At 41.7% G+C, this 18,815-nt stretch overlaps 1 protein-coding gene across 1 annotated transcript in view; it reads left to right on the plus strand.

Annotated features, from left to right (window-relative positions):
• Positions 1–1,121: 1,121 nt before the first annotated feature.
• Positions 1,122–18,815, plus strand: part of HECTD2 (HECT domain E3 ubiquitin protein ligase 2) — a 42,268-nt gene continuing 24,574 nt past the window's right edge. Inside the window, exons 1-2 of the mRNA XM_060768742.2 lie at positions 1,122–3,753; positions 18,213–18,342. Coding sequence (XP_060624725.2) covers positions 3,460–3,753; positions 18,213–18,342 — 424 coding nt within the window. The 5' untranslated portion in view covers positions 1,122–3,459. The remainder of the gene's footprint in view (positions 3,754–18,212; positions 18,343–18,815) is intronic.

The raw sequence follows: 18,815 nt of genomic DNA on the forward strand, positions 1-18,815 counted from the left end.
CTTCACAGGTGTGGCTGGCGGGGACGAGAGACAGGGCCTTTTCTGTGGTGGCCCCTCGGCTATGGAACGCCCTTCCCATGGAGGTAAGATCAGCCCCCTCGCTAATGGTGTTCCGGAAAAGATTAAAAACCTGGATGTTTGAACAAGCATTTGGTTAATCAGTGCAATGAATGTGACGTTATAGGAATGGAAAATGGACGACGAATTTGGATTACGACTCCAGTGATGAGATGCATTGTGTTGTTATTGTTGTGTTAATTTTGTATTGTGCTTTTACGGTTTTAAATTGTATATTGTTGTTTGATTATCTTGTTGTAAACCGCGTTGAGTCGCCAGTTAGGCTGAGAAACGGAGGTATACAAGTAAAGTAAATAAATAAATAAATAAATGTATGCGTATATGAATTCGGGCATTGAATATTTGCCGTATATATGCTGTGCTCCGCCCTGAGTCCCCTTCGGGTTTTTTGTTTTTTTTTGTCGTGTCAGGAGTGACTTCTGGTGTGAGAGAAATGGCCGTCTGCAAGGACATTGCCCAGGGAACGCCTGGATGATTTGATGTTTTCATCCTTGTGGGAGGCTTCTCTCATGTCCCCGCATGAGGAGCTGGAGCTGAGGGAGCTGAGAGTCGAGGATGGAAGGGCAGCATACAAGTGGCAGGAAAAGAAGGCGGGCACCAACAAGGCAAGGCCCTTCTCCCACTGCAGCCGCCTCCAAAGCGCCAAGCCCTGAACCACTCCGCCCGTGACGTCACGCGGGCCGCTTGCTTAGCCGGCGGGCTCCTTAAAGAGCTTCTGTGAATCGCCGCAGAGAGCGAGCGAGCGGAGGCGGGACTCCTCGCCCACCGCCCTTTTCATTGAGGCCGCCGCCTCCGCTGCGGAATTTCCGTAGCCGCGTTGGCCTTTCCCCCGCCACCCATCCCAACCCACGGCGTGGGCTTGGCCTCAGGCCCCGGCCTTGTGACTCTTACTGAGAGGAAAAGAATAGACTGAAATCAATCAATAAATAAACCCAAAGGAGACGTTTGAGCCTGGTGGTTGTCGCTTCTCTTTCCCTTCTCCCTTGATGACAGTTGGCGGGGAAATAAATGAGTGGGGGCGGCGAAAGAAGCGCCACGTCTCGTCTCCTTTCATTTTTTCCCCCTTTCCCGCGCGGGGGTGTGTGTGGACGACGACGGAAGGAAGGAAGGAAAGAAAGCGGATAATATAGATCGTCAGGCCGCCTCCGCCTTGGCTTCTTCTGAGGCACAAGGAAGGAAGGAAGGAGCGTGGCATCATCTTCTCAAGGCTGAGGGACAGAGGAGGAGAGGAGGGAAGAGGTCCTTGTTCTCAGGGACTGAGGCGCAAGCAAGGAGGAGCCTGGCAGCATCTCCTGGCCATACAGACGTAGGAGAAGAACATTTCTGAGGGAAATGGTGGAAATTTGAGGCACCAAGAAGGAGCCTGGCAGCTGAGGGGCAGAGCAGAAGTCAAGAGAAGGCAGTTTTCTGAGGGAAATTGTGGAAAATTAATGGAAAGAAGAAGCCTGGGAGCATCTTCTGGGCAGAGAGACACAGAAGGAGTCAAGAGAGAGGCAAATCTGAGGGATTGGGGCACAAAGAAGGAGCCTGGCATCAAAGGAGTATAGGAAAAATCAAGAGAAGGCAGTTTTCTGAGAGAAATTGTGGAGATTTGAGGGATTGAGGCACAAGGAAGGAGCCTAGCAGCATCTTCTGGGCTGAGAGTGATAGGAGTCAAAAGAGAGACATTTCTGAGGGAAATTGTGGAAATTTGAGGTGCTGAGGCATAAGGAAGGAGCCTGGCAGCAGCTTCTGGACTGGGGGACATAGAAGGAGTCAAAACAGGGCATTTCTGAGGGGAAATTGTGGAGATCTGAGGGATTAAGGCACAAGGAAGGAGTTGAGAGCATCTTCTGGGCTGAGAAGGTCAAAAGAGGGACATTTCTGAGGGAAGTTGTGAAAATTCGAGGTGCTGAGGCATAAGGAAGGAGCCTGGCAGCATCTTCTGGACTGAGGGACATAGAAGGAGTCAAGAGAGTGGTATTTCTGAGGCAAATTGATTTGATTTGAGGAACTGAGGCACAAAGGAAGAAACCTGGCAGCATCTTCTGGGCAGGGAGACATAGGAGTCAAGAGAGGGGCGTTTCTGAGGCAAGTTGTGGAAATCTGAAGGACTGAGGCACAAGGAAGAAGGCAGTTTTCTGGGGGAAATTGTGGAAAATTGAGGAATTGAGGCATAAGGAAGGAGACTGGCAGCATCTTCTGGGTAAAGAGACATAGAAGAAGTCAAGAGAGGGCATTTCTGAGGGAAACTGTGGAAATCTGAAGGACTGAGGGACAAAAGAAGGAGCCTGGCAGCATCTTCTGAGAAGACAGGCGTAGAAGGAGCCAAAAGAGGGGCATTTATGGTGAAAATCGTGGAACTTTGAGGAACTGAGGCACAAAGAAGGAGCCTGGCAGCATCTTCTGAGCAGGGAGACATAGAAGAAGTCAAGAAAGGGGGCATTTCTGAGAGAAATAGTGGAAATTTGAAGGATTGAGGCACAAGGAAGGAAGCAGGGAGACTGAGGAGAAGGCAGTTTTCTGAGGAAAATTGTGTAAATTTGAGGGATTGAGGCACAAGGAAGGAGCCTGGCAGCATCTTTTGAGAAGACGGACATAGAAGGAGCCAAAAGGGGCATTTATGAGGGAAATTGTGGAAATTTGAGGAACTGAGCCACAAAGAAGGAGCCTGGCAGCATCTTCTGAGCTGAGGGACATAGCAGAAGTCAAGACAGTGGCATTTCTGAAGGAAATAGTGGACATTTGAGGGATTGAGGCACAAGGAAGGAAATTGACAGCATCTTCTGGACAGAGAGAGGTAGAAGAAGTGAAGAGGGGCATTTCTGAGGGAAATAGTGGAAATCTCAAGGACTGAGAGACAAAGGAGCCTGGCAGCATCTTCTGAGAAGACTGGCATAGAAGTCAAGAGAGGGGCATTTCTGAAGGAAATAGTGGACATTTGAGGGATTGAGGCACAAGGAAGGAAGCTGGCAGCATCTTCTAGGCAGAGAGAGATATAAGAAGTGAAGAGAGGGGCATTTCTGAGGGAAACAGTGAAAATTTGAGGGACTGGGGCATAAAGAAGCAGGCTGAGGACAGAGGAACTGAGGAGAAGTCAAGAGAAGGCGGTTTCCTGGGGTAAATGATGGAAATTTCCAGACAAATGGGGAGCCAAGCCTGAAAGGGAAAAGAAAGGGGGTTCTGGCTGAGAGGGAAGGAGGGAGGGAGGCCGGGTGCCTCTGAGGTAACGAGGTTGCCTGAGGTAATCGCTGGGGAAGGAGGCAAAGAAGGAGGGAGAAGGGAGGGAGGGGAGGAGGTTGGGAAAAGGGCAGGGGATGGCAGCCCCGGGATCTGGTTGACGAGGGAGGAGCCCAGGAAGAGAGAGAGAGGGAGAGGGAGGGAGGGAGAGGTAGAGGAGCCATGTCTCTGCCGCCGCAGCCAGAGCCTCCTCCTCCTCTTCCTCCTTCGGACCTCCTCGACAAAGGGGGATTCCTCCTGGATTGCAGCGAAATGAATGAGGAGGCTCCGGATTCCTCGGAGGCGGCTGGGCTGGGGCAAGGCGGAGAGGAGGTGGTGGCTGCGGAGGAGGAGGAGGTGGTGGCTGCGGAGGAGGGGCAGGAGGAGGAGGGCAAGGAGAAGGGAGGAAAGGGAGGAGGAGGAGGAGGAGGAGAGACGTCGCCCCCACAGCCCTCTGAGCCTAGGACCGCATCTGGGGTAGGTACCAAGCGTCCGGATCCCTGATTTATCTATTTAAAACACTTGCTTCTTTAATTCATGCTTAGACCAGACACCTTCATACATCTGCTTGTCTATTTAAATCTGGAGTATGCACCAGCACTGGCTTGCATGCTTTAGACACATTTCTCGTCTTATTTAAATTTGGGCTGTGTATCAGCACCTGCTTCTTTCATTCTTGCTTAGACACCTTCCTACATTTACTTGACTATTTAAATCTAGGGTTTGTTACCAACACCAACTTCTTTACCCTACACTGCCCTATATTCCAGGATCTGATCCCAGGTTTTCTGTTTATATGGCAGTGTGGACTCATATAATCCAGTTTGAAGCAGAAAACCTGGGATCTGATCCTGGGACATAGGGCCTGTTTGGAAGGGTCCCCAGGCTATCTTCTTATCCTAGATTATATGCTAGTGTAGACTCATATAATCCAATTCAAAGTAGATAATCTGGGATCAGATCTTGGGACATAGGGCCTGTCTGGAAGGGCTACCAGGATATCTTCCTATCCTAGATTATATGCCAGTGTAGATTCATATAATCCAATTCAAAGTAGGTAATCTGGGATCAGATCCTGGGACATAGGGCCTGTCTGGAAGGGCCCCCAGGATATCTTCCCATCCTAGATTATATGCCAGTGTAGACTCATATAATCCAATTCAAAGTAGATAATCTGGGATCAGCTCTTAAGACATATAGGGCCTGTCTGGAAGGGCCCCCAGGATATCTTCTTATCCTAGATTATATGCCAGTGTAAACTCATATAATCCAATTCAAAGTAGATAATCTGGGATCAGATCCTGTGAAATAAGCAGTGTAGGTCCAGCCCAAGACACCTTCACACATTGGCTTGTATATTTAAATCTGTATATGCACCAGCCTTCATGCTTTGGATACATTTCCCCGTCTAGTTAAATCTGGGGTATGTACCAGCACCAGCTTCTTTACTTCCTACATAAAACACCTTCACACATTGGCTTGTCTATTTTCAAATCTGGAGTAAGCGTCAGCACTGACTTTCATGCCTTAGACACATTTCCTCGTCTTATTTAAATTTGGGGCATGTATCAACACCTGCTTTTTTCATTCTTACTTAGGGCCCTTCTATACTGCTATATAATCCAAAATATCGGCAGATAATCTACATTATCGTCTTTGGAGTGGATTATCTGAGTCTACACTGCCAGATAATCCAGTTCAAAGCAGATAATTTGGATTTTATACAGCTGTGTAGAAGAAACCCTAGACACCTTCATACATTTGCTTGTCTGTTCAAACCAGCTTCTTTACTTCATACTTAGAAGTCTTCTACACTGCCCTATATTCCAGGATGTGATCCCAGATTATTTTATCTCAGATTATATGGCAGTGTGGACTCATAAAATCCAGTTTAAAGCAGAAAACCTGGGATCAGATCCTGGAATATAGGGCCTTTATGGAAGGACCCTTAGGCATCTCCTACCCTGCCCTATATCCCAGCATCTGATCCCAGATTATCTTATCTCAGATTATATGGCAGTGTAGACTTATATAATCCAATTAAAAGCAGATAATCTGGGATCAGACTCTGGGAAATAGGACAATGTAGATCCAGCTCAAGACACCTCTTTATATAATGGCTTCTCTATTTAAATCTTGAAGTCTGTACCAGCACTAGCTTTCATGTTTAGACACTTTAAATCTGGGCTGTGTACCAGCGCCTAGTTCATTCATTCATGCATACACACCTTATTACATTCACAAGTCTATTGTTTTTAAAACATTTCTGGGCAGCGAAAGAAGCCCTGTTGTGCATTGCCTACCACGGAACAAGAAAGCTAAATGTCATAGTGATAATAATAATAATAATATTTATTTATTTGTTCCTGCCCCTTCTCACAACTTGAGGTGGGGTACAACACCATTGAAACACAACACAATAAAATGTGTATATTAAAACACATCACCACAAAATACATATATTACAACCATACATTGTATGGTTCAAGGATCAAAACTCAATGCAAAAGCAAATATCTAAAATTCACAGCTTAAAGCTGAATGGGTTACATTATTTTATAATTCTTTTTTGTTTTCAATTTACAATACCATAACAACATATACGAGCCCCCGGTGGCGCAGTGGGTTAAAGCACTGAGCTGCTGAGCTTGTTGATCGAAAGGTCGCAGGTTCGATTCCGGGGAGCGGCGTGAGCTTCCGCTGTCAGCTCTAGCTTCTGCCAACCTAGCAGTTCGAAAACATGCAAATGTGAGTAGATCAATAGGTACCGCTCCGGCGGGAAGGTAACGGCGCTCCTTGCAGTCATGCCGGCCACATGACCTTGGAGGTGTCTATGGAAAACGCTGGCTCTTCGGCTTAGCAATGGAGATGAGTACCACACCCCAGAGTCAGACATGACTGGACTTAATGTCAGGGGACTACCTTTACCTTTACTAACAACATATACAGGATATATAGGAAATACATTTACATTAAGTGTGATAAAATTAAATCTCGTAAATAACGTCCAATACCACAAGATCATATGTAGTTCATATATAGGACTACTTTGTCACTTTTGGCCCACCCTATATAAAACATCTTCATTATAATCATTGTGATCACCTTACAGTAAACATCTTCATCATAAGGAGCCCCTGGTAGCACAATGGGTTAAACTCTTGTTCTGGCAGGGCTGCTGACTGAGAGGTCAGTGGTTTGAATCTGGGGAGAGCAGGCTGAGCTCCCTCTGTCAGCTCCACCTCCCCATGCGGGGACATGAAAGAAGTCTCCCACAAGGATGATAAAAACAACAATTGTCCAGATGTCCCCTGGGCAACGTCCTTGAAAATAGTCATTCACACACCAGAAGCGACTTGGAGTTTCTCAAGTCGCTCTTGACATGAAAAAAAAAAATCATAATCATGAGAAGTACTTACACCCATCACACCTTTGAAAGATAACCAGCTTTGCCTGTAGGTGGAGTATCTATCAAGTGAAATGCTTGGGACCAGAAGTGTTTAGGATTTTTCTATTTAAAAAAATAGAATACTCACATATACATAATGGAGATAGGACCCAATTCTAAATGCAGAATTCATTTTATGTTTCATATATATCTTATACATATTTATTTATGTATTATTTACCTTATTTATATCCCACCTTTTCTCTATTCTGAGAGACTCAAAGCACCTTTCAAATGACACCTACACAGTGCCTCAAAACATACGAAATACACTTTAAATGGTTTAGATTAAAATTACTAACACAATAACATAATTGAAATTACATTCAGGGTTAAAACACGAAGGCAATTTTGCACTCAAGTATTTTTAATAATTTTGTTTATGAAACAAAGTTTGTATGCATTAAACCAGCAGAAAGCAAAGATGTCACTATGTCAGCCACCCATGATTTTCAGATTTCTAATTATGGATTAGAGATGCTCAACCTGTAATCCAGTATCCCCAATATGAAAGGAAAAAGAATTCAGGAAAGAAGATAAGTATAGGAGCAGCAAGTCCTTCTTTTGTCCACTAGATGGAGTCAAGTTGTTCTTCCCCATGCCATGATGTCTTGAGCACCTAAATCTCATGGCTGATAGATGCAGGAGGTTAATGTGTTGCTCTTGAGCTCTACTGTCCCAAGGTAACCATCAGCTGGAGATTAATAGTCTCTCTGCCAGGGAACAAGAAAACAAGCTCCCTGCAGTGCTCTTCACTGGCAGATGGATGTACCCAGCATTATTTCTGCCTTACGGTGGCATTCATATCCGTTTTCGTACTCCTTCAGATGGCATGTACGTGTCAGCGAAGTACTGTGACCCATTGATTTATTGATTTGACATAACATATGTATTTATTGATATCAACCATCAGTAGACCAGGTTTTTGGCTGTACTCCCAAAAGAACTAAACTAAGACAGATTGCTCATGTCTGAATGCCAGAATTGCTTTATTTTTTTTACAGTTGAATTCTAAGATATCAATAAATTAAAAACAACTTCCACTGCTGCAAATGAAAATTAAACTGATATTTTATAACAAAGCACTAGCAATAAAATATGTATGTAATTTACAACGTTGTCTGTTTTAAATCCATATATATATAGTATATATATATATATATATATATATATATATATATACTATACACACACACACACACACCAAGGAAGTTTTGTGGGTTATTGTATTTCTAAGTGATTCTAATGGTTTTATGTGGACCCTCTTTACTTGAAATCCAATCTGTTCAGTGATTCCAGCCATCGCTACAGATAAATATATACCGTATGTGGCATGTAGTGTAACTAGCTCATTTACATATCTATTCAGAATACATCCCAATGCAATTAGTAGATTTTACTGCTGTTTTTCCCATCAGACATGTATGATAAGTGCACCTCAGAAAAACATTACCACTTAATTCAGCGTAACATATAAATTAATGTCCAGGGTGCTGAATCGTGGGAGTAATTATGATCTATATAAACAGCATTGTTGTTCTGGAAATTCACAGTGGTTAGATTACCAATTGCCAACTTCTTAAAAAATCCTTGTATTTGCTATATTTATATGACACATAAAATCTGTAGATTCATATAACCTGTTCTTACATGTTTAACAATATCTCCTGTATCAAATGTTAAAAGACCTATCTTTCCCTGAAATGATTGTGAAAAAGTTATTTTGTTATCCTCCAGCTGTCCCAAATCACTCATAAATGTTGTTACAGATATCACATGATAAGCTTGGGTCAATCAGAACCTTGTGAAAATGTTTTGTAGCCAAATCTGCCATAGTTTCCTGTGATGCTTTTTGAAAGCCAAATAAGCATATTGAAACATTGATCTAAGTTCTGCCTAAGAGAAATGATCAATACACAGATTTTTGCTAGCTATAGATGAAGATCAGGAGAACAACAGATCTCATTTCCATAAGCTGAAAGCAGTTTTAGTATATGTGACTTCTGAGAATATGAGCATAAATTTATTTATTTATTTACTTATTTATTTACAGTATTTATATTCTGCCCTTCTCACCCCACAGGGGACTCAGGGCAGATTACAATGCACATGTACATGGCAAACATTCAATTCCATTTAGACATACAACATATACAGACAGACATAGAGGCAATTTAACATTACAGCTCTTCTGGCTTCATGAGGGTATGCTTGGTTTCGGCTACAGGAGGAGCTGCTGCTTCCCCGTCTACTTGTGACACTGGGTCCTTTGATGGAGTATTTCCTCATTCTTTTGCACGCTGCTGGAAGGTTTTATGGCATCGTAAATTAGTTAAATTAGCCTCCCCGCATAAAGTGGTACTTACATTACCAACTTGACAAATGCAACTGTCTTTCAAGCTACATAGGTCGACATCAAGCCAGACTATTAAGGTTGGAAGCTTACTCTGACCCGGGCTGGCTTTGAACTCATGACCTCTCGGTCAGTAGTGATTTAATGCAGCTGGCTACTAACTAGCTGCGCCACAGCCTGGTCTAAATACCTGATTAAATAAAGTAAAAACATGCTGGGAGGGGGAATGAGCATTGTTGGGTCCTGTCTATTTCCTTTCTTATCTGATTCATTCTTAGAGAAAGTAGGAAGAGAACTGCTCTGTTTTCAAACAGCTTTGTTTTCAAAACAACAACCAGCCAGTCAGCTTACCCAGAGATCTCTCAGCATGGCCACAACTTGGAAGTGAGGCCTGGATTTTCAAATGCATTTTAAACTTCTCTGTGCTATGATTCAAAATTATGGTTTGCTGAAAGAGCAGCAAGCTGGGCTATGCCAGTTCAGTTGGAGAGGAAATGAAAATCCAAGGCAACTTCTTGGGAAGCCAGTCTTGCTCACAAGGATTTCTCTCACAAGGCCATCTGTTAGCTTGGTAGAAGGAAAAGTAGCAAAATAAAGAAACAAGGATTTCACTGCATTACACTCAGTACAATTATTAGGCCTGGGTAACAACGGAAAAATTTGTTTCTAAAATCGATTTGTATTTGGGGGGTTTTTTTGTTTCGATATTTAAAATAATTACAAAATTTTCCTTTTAAAAAGTTCGATATTTACGAAATTTCGTAAATGGTAAAAAATTAACGAATCAATTTCCGAAACAATAACGAATCGATTCGTTAATGGCGGACGCGACTGCGAAAGACGCTAAAAAACCTCCAAAAACTTCTGAAGCTTCCCTCTCCCTCTGTTGTTGACTGTTGGTGTGATATTATAATTTTTTTCACTAATTAAACCATAAAACTGGCCCAGACATGCGGAAATAATAACGAAACGACCTCAAAACAATAACGAAACGAATACAATATCAAAATGCGAAGCATTTACAAAACGTTTTTGAAAATTCGTTTTTTTTAATAATTGCTCCAGAATGGTTCGTTATCGTTTTGTAATTGAAAAAATTAACGAATTATTAACGAATTACGAATTAACGAAACGAAACCGCCCAGCCCTAACAATTATACTGTAGTTCAAAGTAAGACTGCAAGGGGTATTTTGATGGATCACCAACTAAGATCCCTTGGGGCAATTGTTATATTTTGATTTGTTTTACATTTCATTAGAACATATTTACACTTTATTGCATTTATATTTGCAGTTGGAAAGCATTAACCCACTGTTTATAACATTCCCCGTCATTTCCCATGAATTTTCTAGCCATAGTTTTTCCCCTAGTTTAATAGCTCAAATGACATGTCAGTTTCATAGAATGATAATTTTCAAAGTCAAGGAGAAAATAAGGGGTGAGATATTACAACTGTCTACTACAAGCTAATATAATGTATAATGCTGTACAGTAACCAACATGCTCAGTTAAATAGAAAGATACCCAGGTAAATCAGGGCTGATCATTATAATCTTCCAAATATTGTTGGACAGCAAGTCCCACAGCCCTGGCAGCATAGCCAACACTAAGGGATCCTGGGAGTTTCAACTCAGCAACTTCTGGCGGATCACATTACTTGTATTCATGACTTAAAAAGAAAGATGAATTGATATGGAATATTTCTCAGCACATTCTAGTCTAATATATTGCTCTAAGCCAGTGTTTCTCAACCTGGGAGTCAGGACCCCTGGGGGGTCACCAGGGGGTGTCAGAGGGGTCGCCAAAGACCATCAGAAAACACAGTATTTTTTTGTTGGTCATGGGAGTTCTGTGTGGGAAATTTGGCCCAATTCTTTCATTGGTGGCGTTCAGAATGCTCTTTAATTGTAGGTGAAATATAAATCCCAGCAACTAAAACTCCCAAATGTCAAGGTCCATTTCCCCCCAAAACCACCAGTGTTCACATTTGTGTATATTGAATATTCGTGCCAAGTTTGGTCCAAATCCATCATTGTTTGAGTCCACAGTGCTCTCTGGATATAGGTGAACTACAACTCCAAAACTTTAGGTCTATGCCTACCAAACCCTTCCAGTATTTTCTGTTGGTCATGGGAGTTCTGTGTGCCAAGTTTGGTTCAATTCCATAGTTGGTGGAGTTCAGAATGTTCTTTGATTGTAGGTTAACTATAAATCTCAACAACTACAACTCCCAAATGACAAAATACTGGGTATTTGTGCCAAATTTCATCCAGAGAATGAAAATACATCATGTATATCAGATATTTACATTATGATCCATAACAGTAACAAAATGACAGTTATGAAGTACCAATGAAAATAATTTTATGGTTGGAGGTCACCACAACATGAGGAACTGTATTAAGGGGTCGCAGCATTCAGAAGGTTGAGAAACACTGCTCTAAGCCAAGATCTCAGATCAATGAAATGCTTTCCATGTCCAATTTTAATGTACATTAACCTAATTATACTGTATCACATACTGGAAGATTGAATGAGGTTCCTTCTGCTAGAGAATCAAGTAAAACACATGTGGAGTACAGAATGTATGTCCCTTGAAAGCTTAAGTGATACATAAAAAGAAAAATAACAATGAAATGCTAGGAACATTATTGTGGAAGAAAAGACATGCTGTTGTGCATCACTTGTTTTTGTTTAAAAGGCCACATGAGTCTGGTCCCCACCTTTGAATAGAGCAGTGGGAGGAGTGCTCAGCATGGAAAAACACTTTCTAAATGACTAGAACAAGATTCTTTACATTAGAAAAGGTCATGAAGCAAAGGCATTCATTAGCTGTGTTTTGGGAAATGACATTCAGACAACCTCGTTCTATATAGCATTTATTGTCACAAAATGCCCTATCAGATGCCCTGTCAGAGGAAAGAGCATTTAGATCTCTGTAACAATTCAACTAGATTTGCCAAATCTCAGTGAACCTAGTGATGGCATGGAAGAAGAATTATTGCCTAAGATCTTAATGAACCATAAGGACAGATGAGAAAGAAATTTGAAATCTTTGATTTATTAGTGGTTGCTATGATTTTGATAGTTGATTGAGTGACAGTACTGAGTTCCATTTTACTTCCTATCATTTGTTGTTTTTTCCTGCTAGTGAAAGTTCAATTTGCCATCTGGAGGGAAAAATAGCAGCAGGGGGTGGTGAGAATCATTAATCCGTCTTTCAGCTAATTTTGAGCCTCTTTTCATTTCCAGGCAAATAGTTTTTCCTTTTGAAATCTTTAGCTTCCAAAATTTACAAATGTAGACAAGTAGAGAAAATGATAATGACTTCTATTTGTAAGAAACCATTCTTTATAATTTAGTGAAGATAATTTGTTCATTTGTATTGAGTAAGGTGTGAAACATGTTCTAAAATCAGCATAAAAAGAGGAGCTCCCGGTGGTGCAGTGGGTTAAACCCTTGTGGCAGCAGGACTGAAGACCGACAGGTCGCAGGTTCAAATCTGAGGAGAGTGCAACTAAGCTCCCTCTGTCAGCTTCAGCTCCCCATTCGGGAACATGAGAGAAGCCTCCCACAAGGATGGTAAAACATCCCAAAAAAAATCCTGACGTTCCCTGGGCAATGTCCTTGCAGACAGCCAATTCTCTCACACCAGAAGTGACTTGCAGTTTCTCAAGTCACTCCTGACATGAAAAAAAGCTTAAAAAGAAAGAGGAAGTCATGCTGCCCATGATTTATTTTAGCATGAAGGGTTTTTTTTTTTTGGTAGTTTTCAGTCACCCTTTCCATTGATATAGCACAGTAAGTCACGCTGCAGGTATTTAAGCACAGTTATACAATTGTGGGGGTGGGTCAGGATTAAATGGAATACTGAAAGCAAAATTGTGACACTGGCCATAAACTTTCAAAATGATACAACTGTGTCCTTCAAAGAAATATCAAAGCCAAATATCTTGCATCTGTGTACAGGTCAAGTTGTATGCTGAAGCTTCAAAAAAATTACATGAGAAATAGGATTTTTTAAAATGTGATCAGTATATACGATATTGAGTGTCTGTCAGAACACAGACGCCTTAAAGAGCCAGACTCAAAGTTAGTTCCAAAACAAAGTTTATTAAACAAAGGAAAAAAACTCAGAGACACTTAGTGAGTCAAAACTCAAAGGTAGAACCAGTCCTGGTTTCAAAAAGGATAACCAAAGTAATAATTTGGATTATCCAGAGAAAAGAATTGGATTAAACAAAGTACTCCAAAAGTCACACAAAACGGCACAGCATGCAAATGGTTAACAAAACAGAGAAGCCACAGGGAAGAAAGCATAGTCAAGCAAAGTCCAGGGTCATAGCAAGCAGAATCCGAAGTAACAAAGCTCCAAAGTCCACAGAAGCAGCGTAGTAGTCAAACCGGTCCAAGGTCAAGGAAGGGGGAAATCCACACTCATGAGAATCCAAGCTGAGTCAAAAGCACACACAAACAGGAGCAGCAACCTGCAGATCCCAAACCCAATGCGGAACAGGCAGCAACAAGTCCAGACAGTGCCCAATGCACAAACGTATACCAACACCTTGCCTTCGGCAAAGATTCCCCATTTCAGAGCCCACTTTTATCCTCATCAGAAGATGACCACTGCCCCATGATCACCCCTTGCAGCTGCTCCCAACTCTTCACGTGTACTCCCACACCCATCCCTCCATCTTCTCCATCTCCTGTCAAGACTTAGATCCCCCCAAGACTCAGTTGGATCCCCCGATTGCCAGTCTTCACTTTCAGAGAAACCCATAAATGTATCACTAGATGTTGGCTCTGCACAAACAGCTAGCACTTCCTTTACCGTAGTCCAATCCACAGTGTCATCCCCATTTTCCCCACTCTGTGACCCGTCATCCCAGAGAAACCCTTAAATGATTCCTCTTCTGTACGTGCTGTAAGTATATCCCAGATCCTCTTCCTTTGTTGCTCCTCATCCGATTCCTGCTCCCAAGGAACCCTCTTTGTTCCCCTATTCTCATCCATTGTATCTCCCTCCTCTCCTTCACTCATTGTCCTTCATCCCCAGAGAACCCCTCAAATGAATCCTCATCTGTAGGTGCCATAAGTATATCCCGGATCCTTTTTCTCTGTTGTTCCTCATCAGACTCGTGCTCATGAGTAACCCTTTTTCTCCTTCTGGCACCCATACTACTGCTTGCAACGTAACTTACAGGCTCTACTACAACAGTGTCAGATAACATAACGAGCTGGTAGCTGTAATTGTGTTCATAGTCTTTTATAAAAAAAATGCTAGAAATCTAATTACAGGTCTTTCATTTAAGATTTATTGTAATTGCTATAGGAAAAAAGTGGTATTGAATATTAGGCAGATGTGAATACATTTTAAAGAGGAGGTAATTTTATTTAAGAATTTAATGTATTTAGAATTGACGTTGGTAACTATAAATAATGAGAAAAATATTTGAAATATGTGAAAGTCAGTTTATTTTAAAAGAAGCTTAACAAGATGTTCATCTATAATATATTTGTCTATCTGAATGACTTAAGGGGTTTTGGCAAAAAAAGGAAATCAGGAAATGTGTTAAAAGTACACATAAAAGAAGTGCTTCATTGCATCTGGAAGGAGGAACAGATGGAGGAACAGATATTTTGGTAACAAATGTCAGTGCTGCTCAAACATGTTAAAACATGGAAAGTAGTAGAATTATTACACAGGTAGATTTTGGAATAGGCTGCTGTCTCATCTAATCCCTTGCATAGCACCTATGCTAGGTCAACCTAGGGATGGGGATTGCAATATCAGGAACTCTACTTCCACCTCAGTTACTATGGAAAACATAACAGGTTTTGCCTTCAACTTCAATATTCCAGGAGTAGGGGATGAAGGAGTCTACTTTCTGGTCCCCTAAATGTACTCCCAAATTGTTTCCAGCTCTGAAGCTGGTGTAGATTAGCAATTCCCAATGTTTGGTCCTCCAGGTATTTTGGACTTTAGCTTCCACAATTCCAAACAGCTTGTAAGCTGGCTGGGATTTCTAGGAGTTGAAGTCCAAAACAAAGGTTGAGAACCACTGGTGTAGATGAATTAGTTGTCCTGTGATTTCACATGTGCCTCTTGAGCCAGATGGTTCTTTGCAGCAAAGAAAGAAGTGTCCTGGGACAACTCTGAAGAAACAAAGAGACTTTTTTTTTCAACTGTCTATCCCCAAAAACTTAATTTGCATTGCTCCAGGAGGAGCGGGTACCGATTTCATGATAGATTCATGGATTGGACCCTGTTAATGTGTTCATGCCATTTAACACTCTCCTAGTGTCCCACGGCTGGTCAAAAGGTGAGCTGGTACTTTTAAGTATTTCAAAGCCATCCTAAGTTTGGAAGGAAGATGTATGGGAATGTTGTGCCATTAGTTCTTTGGCACTGACTCCTGTATTGTACCCACCTGCATTTCATTTTCCTACATTGTTTTGTTTACTTCAGAGGCAGTGAATTCAGAATGCAGAAACCTGTTATTTGGGAGTTCCCTAACTCATCTAAAGAAATAGATTTGTATTACCCATACAAGAATCTATCTTGGTACTATAGCAGCCTTTATTTATGAGAATTCAGCCTACTAAGGTCTTAATGGCACTTAATTTTTTAAATAAAATCAAATTAGTGGGTGTTATACTGTAATTTTAAGAAGGGAAGTAGATCCGTTTTATTTCCTTAGCTATTTTAATGGTGTATGACATTGCAGTATACTCATAAAAGTTTTTTATGAAACATTTTATTATGTCTTAGAAAAGCTACCTGGGGTGCATTTGATCCCTGTTCCATCATTAATCATCACTGCATTAATCATCAATCTTCATTCATAAGTGCTACTTGCTTATAGCAAATTGTGGTGTTATGGTTTGTACAGAATCCCAGTTCCTCTTGGAATGGAGGTCACACAGCTAGCCTAAACCCCAGGGTGATCAGAGATCAGCAGGGTGGGCATTGGCACTGCCAGCCTCCCTCTCCCTTCCCCCCATTTCCCTCTACACTTACTGGGAGAAGACTCTGACAAAGTCTGAACCCTTTCTCTCTCCTCCCCTCCCCCCCCCCCCCCAAATCTCTCTTGGAAGAGCGGAAAGAGGGCTTTGGGTAGGGTAGGGGGGATTTCTGCTCCACGGTCTTCTGATGGATTTTCCAGGGAGGAGGAAGAGATGCAAAAGCTTCAGGCCTACTTCTGATGAAGGCTATGGTAAGTTGAGGGAAATAGTAGCCAGGGATGGAGTCCAGACAGGGGAGAAGGAAGGAAAACACGTGTTTTTTGCAGTGCAGGTTCACACACACACACACGAAGATGTTGTTCTTTTGGCAAGAAACGGGATAAAGGGGGATTTTTTTATTCTGAGGCTTTTCTCTTTTGTAGCAATTCCTCCCGTGTTTTCAGGGCCACCCACCATTTTGAACTGGGAGCAGCTGAGATAAAGGTACTGTGTGGATGGGCCCTCAGAAGGATACCATGGTTGATGGTATGGATGCCACTGAAAGGTCCAGAAGAACCAACAGGGACACACTCCTCCTGTCTAGTTCTTTGTGTAGATCATCCACCAAAGCAGCCAAAGATGTTTCGGTCCCATAACCAGGCCTGAAACCAGACAGAAATGGATCTAGATAATCAATTTTATCCAAGAACACTTAGAGTTGAGAAGCCAGCACACACTCCACCACCTTGTCCAGAAATGCGAGACTGGAAACTGGCCAGTAGTTGTCAAGGACAGTGGGATCCAGAGGATCCTACCCTGATGCAAGGAGGAATTAATTACTTCCCTGATCCACTCCACCAGTCCCTCTCTGACTTATTTTATGAGTTAGGAAGGGCAGGGATCTAAATCACATATGGTGGCTGTCACCTCCCCAAGCAGAGCCGTAACCTGAGGGGAGGGGGTTAAGGGTTCTACCCCCCCTCCCCAAACCTGGTTCACTCAAGAATTTTAACTGGCTAACCAAGCTATGAGTAAACCAGGTTTCTTTTTTAACCTGACACATTTCAGGGCAGGGTTGAAATTTTAACCCCCCCCCCCCCCCCCGGCTATGGCCGTGTACCCCAAATATCCTTTCCACATCCTCAGGCTGCACAAATTAAAAATTATCCAACAAGACTGGACAAGCAGGAGCTAAGGTTACATCTACTGGAGCTAGATAAACTGTGCTGTCTAAGTCAGAGCAAATCAGTGGTCTTATCTGCAAATTGGTGGGCAAGTTCTTCATAGCACATTGTTGCATGGACGGCATTCTCTTTTGGGCCAGGTTATATTAGACTCTTAAACACCCGAAACAGCTCTGCTGGTCAGTTTCACGCTGCAGCAATAGAATGGTATAAAATGCTCTTTTTGCTACTTTTATTGCACCACTCTTGCAAAAAGAATCAAGATGGAGGACATATCTTTTCTCCTAGGGAAAACATCTTTTTTTGTTCATGTGAGGGGCAGCAATGGAGGCAGCAAATGATACTGCAATCCGCAAATAATCAAATCAATCACTCTGGAAGGATGGCTATATTTTCAAATATAGAGTATGTATGTCTCTTCTGGAGGGAATACAAACAAATGGGAAAATGTTGGTGAGCAAAGTGTTCAAAATTAAATAGTTCTTCAGTACAGTACTCACGTCTTCTTTTACTGATATCATTGATAAGGACCAGCTTAATTTTGACAGTATAAACCAGTGGTTCTCAACCTGTGGGTCCCCAGATGTTTTGGCCTTCAACTCCCAGAAATCCTAACAGCTGGCAAAATGGCTGGGATTTCTGGGAGTTGTAGGCCAAAACACCTGGGGACCCACCGGTTGAGAATCATTGGTATAAACCTTTAGTTTGTATTCCTTTGACATGGAGAGTTTATCAGATCCCAGACTGTTTCCACGAATGGCCACACAGATTTTTCATGTAAATCCAGGCTACAATTAATCCTCAGTGAGTCTGTTTGAGAACATTGTGGAAATTCCCATGTATATCTGTAGAGACTGAATTCTTATGCCAATATGCATGCTTGCATATGCCCAAGAAAGTTATGGGTAATAACCAGTGTTCTATTCTACAGCAAAATATATGTTCTTTGAAGCAGAAGTTTTGTAATATTGAGATATGGCATCTGTATTTTTTTTCTAATTGCAGGGATTGGAGATGGGCCCCAAAAATGATATTTCTCCCTTCAGCAGTTTCATTTCAACTATCAGCCAAAAGAAAGACGACACTGGAAGTGAAAGTCCACCTACACAGTTTGTTATTTCAGATATAAAAAATGGTAAGAGAACAAAAGGCTCTATTATTTAGTCACTTCTAGCTGCAGGAGGTACTTGGTATACTTCTTGCTGTTTTTCTTTTTTATTTGTGTTGTGACATGCTTTGGGTGCTTACTAGTAGAACTGTCTTTCTTTAAAATACTGTATAGTCATAATACATGACACTGCACAGTAGGAACTAAAATTTTAACAAATGCAAGTTATAGCAGCCAAATCTATGGGGAGCTACTGAATAAAGGATCTCTAATGAGGTTTGGCATAGGCTTTGTTGAATTTGTGCATGCAGTAAGTTAGTTAGTGGGAAAAAATATAGCAGTTTTCTCAAATGGCAGATTTTGTTGTTGTTGTTGTAGGTATTATAAAATAAGTAGAATTACTTAACAATGTTCTTATTTGGTAGATTTCCACCCGGTGGGTATTTCAAGAAGGAATTTACATGGCTTAAAGATTTTCTGCTTTAAGAGTTTGAGAGCAA

This window comes from Anolis sagrei, chromosome 3, assembly GCF_037176765.1.
Source record: "Anolis sagrei isolate rAnoSag1 chromosome 3, rAnoSag1.mat, whole genome shotgun sequence".
Classification (NCBI taxonomy): domain Eukaryota; kingdom Metazoa; phylum Chordata; class Lepidosauria; order Squamata; family Dactyloidae; genus Anolis; species Anolis sagrei.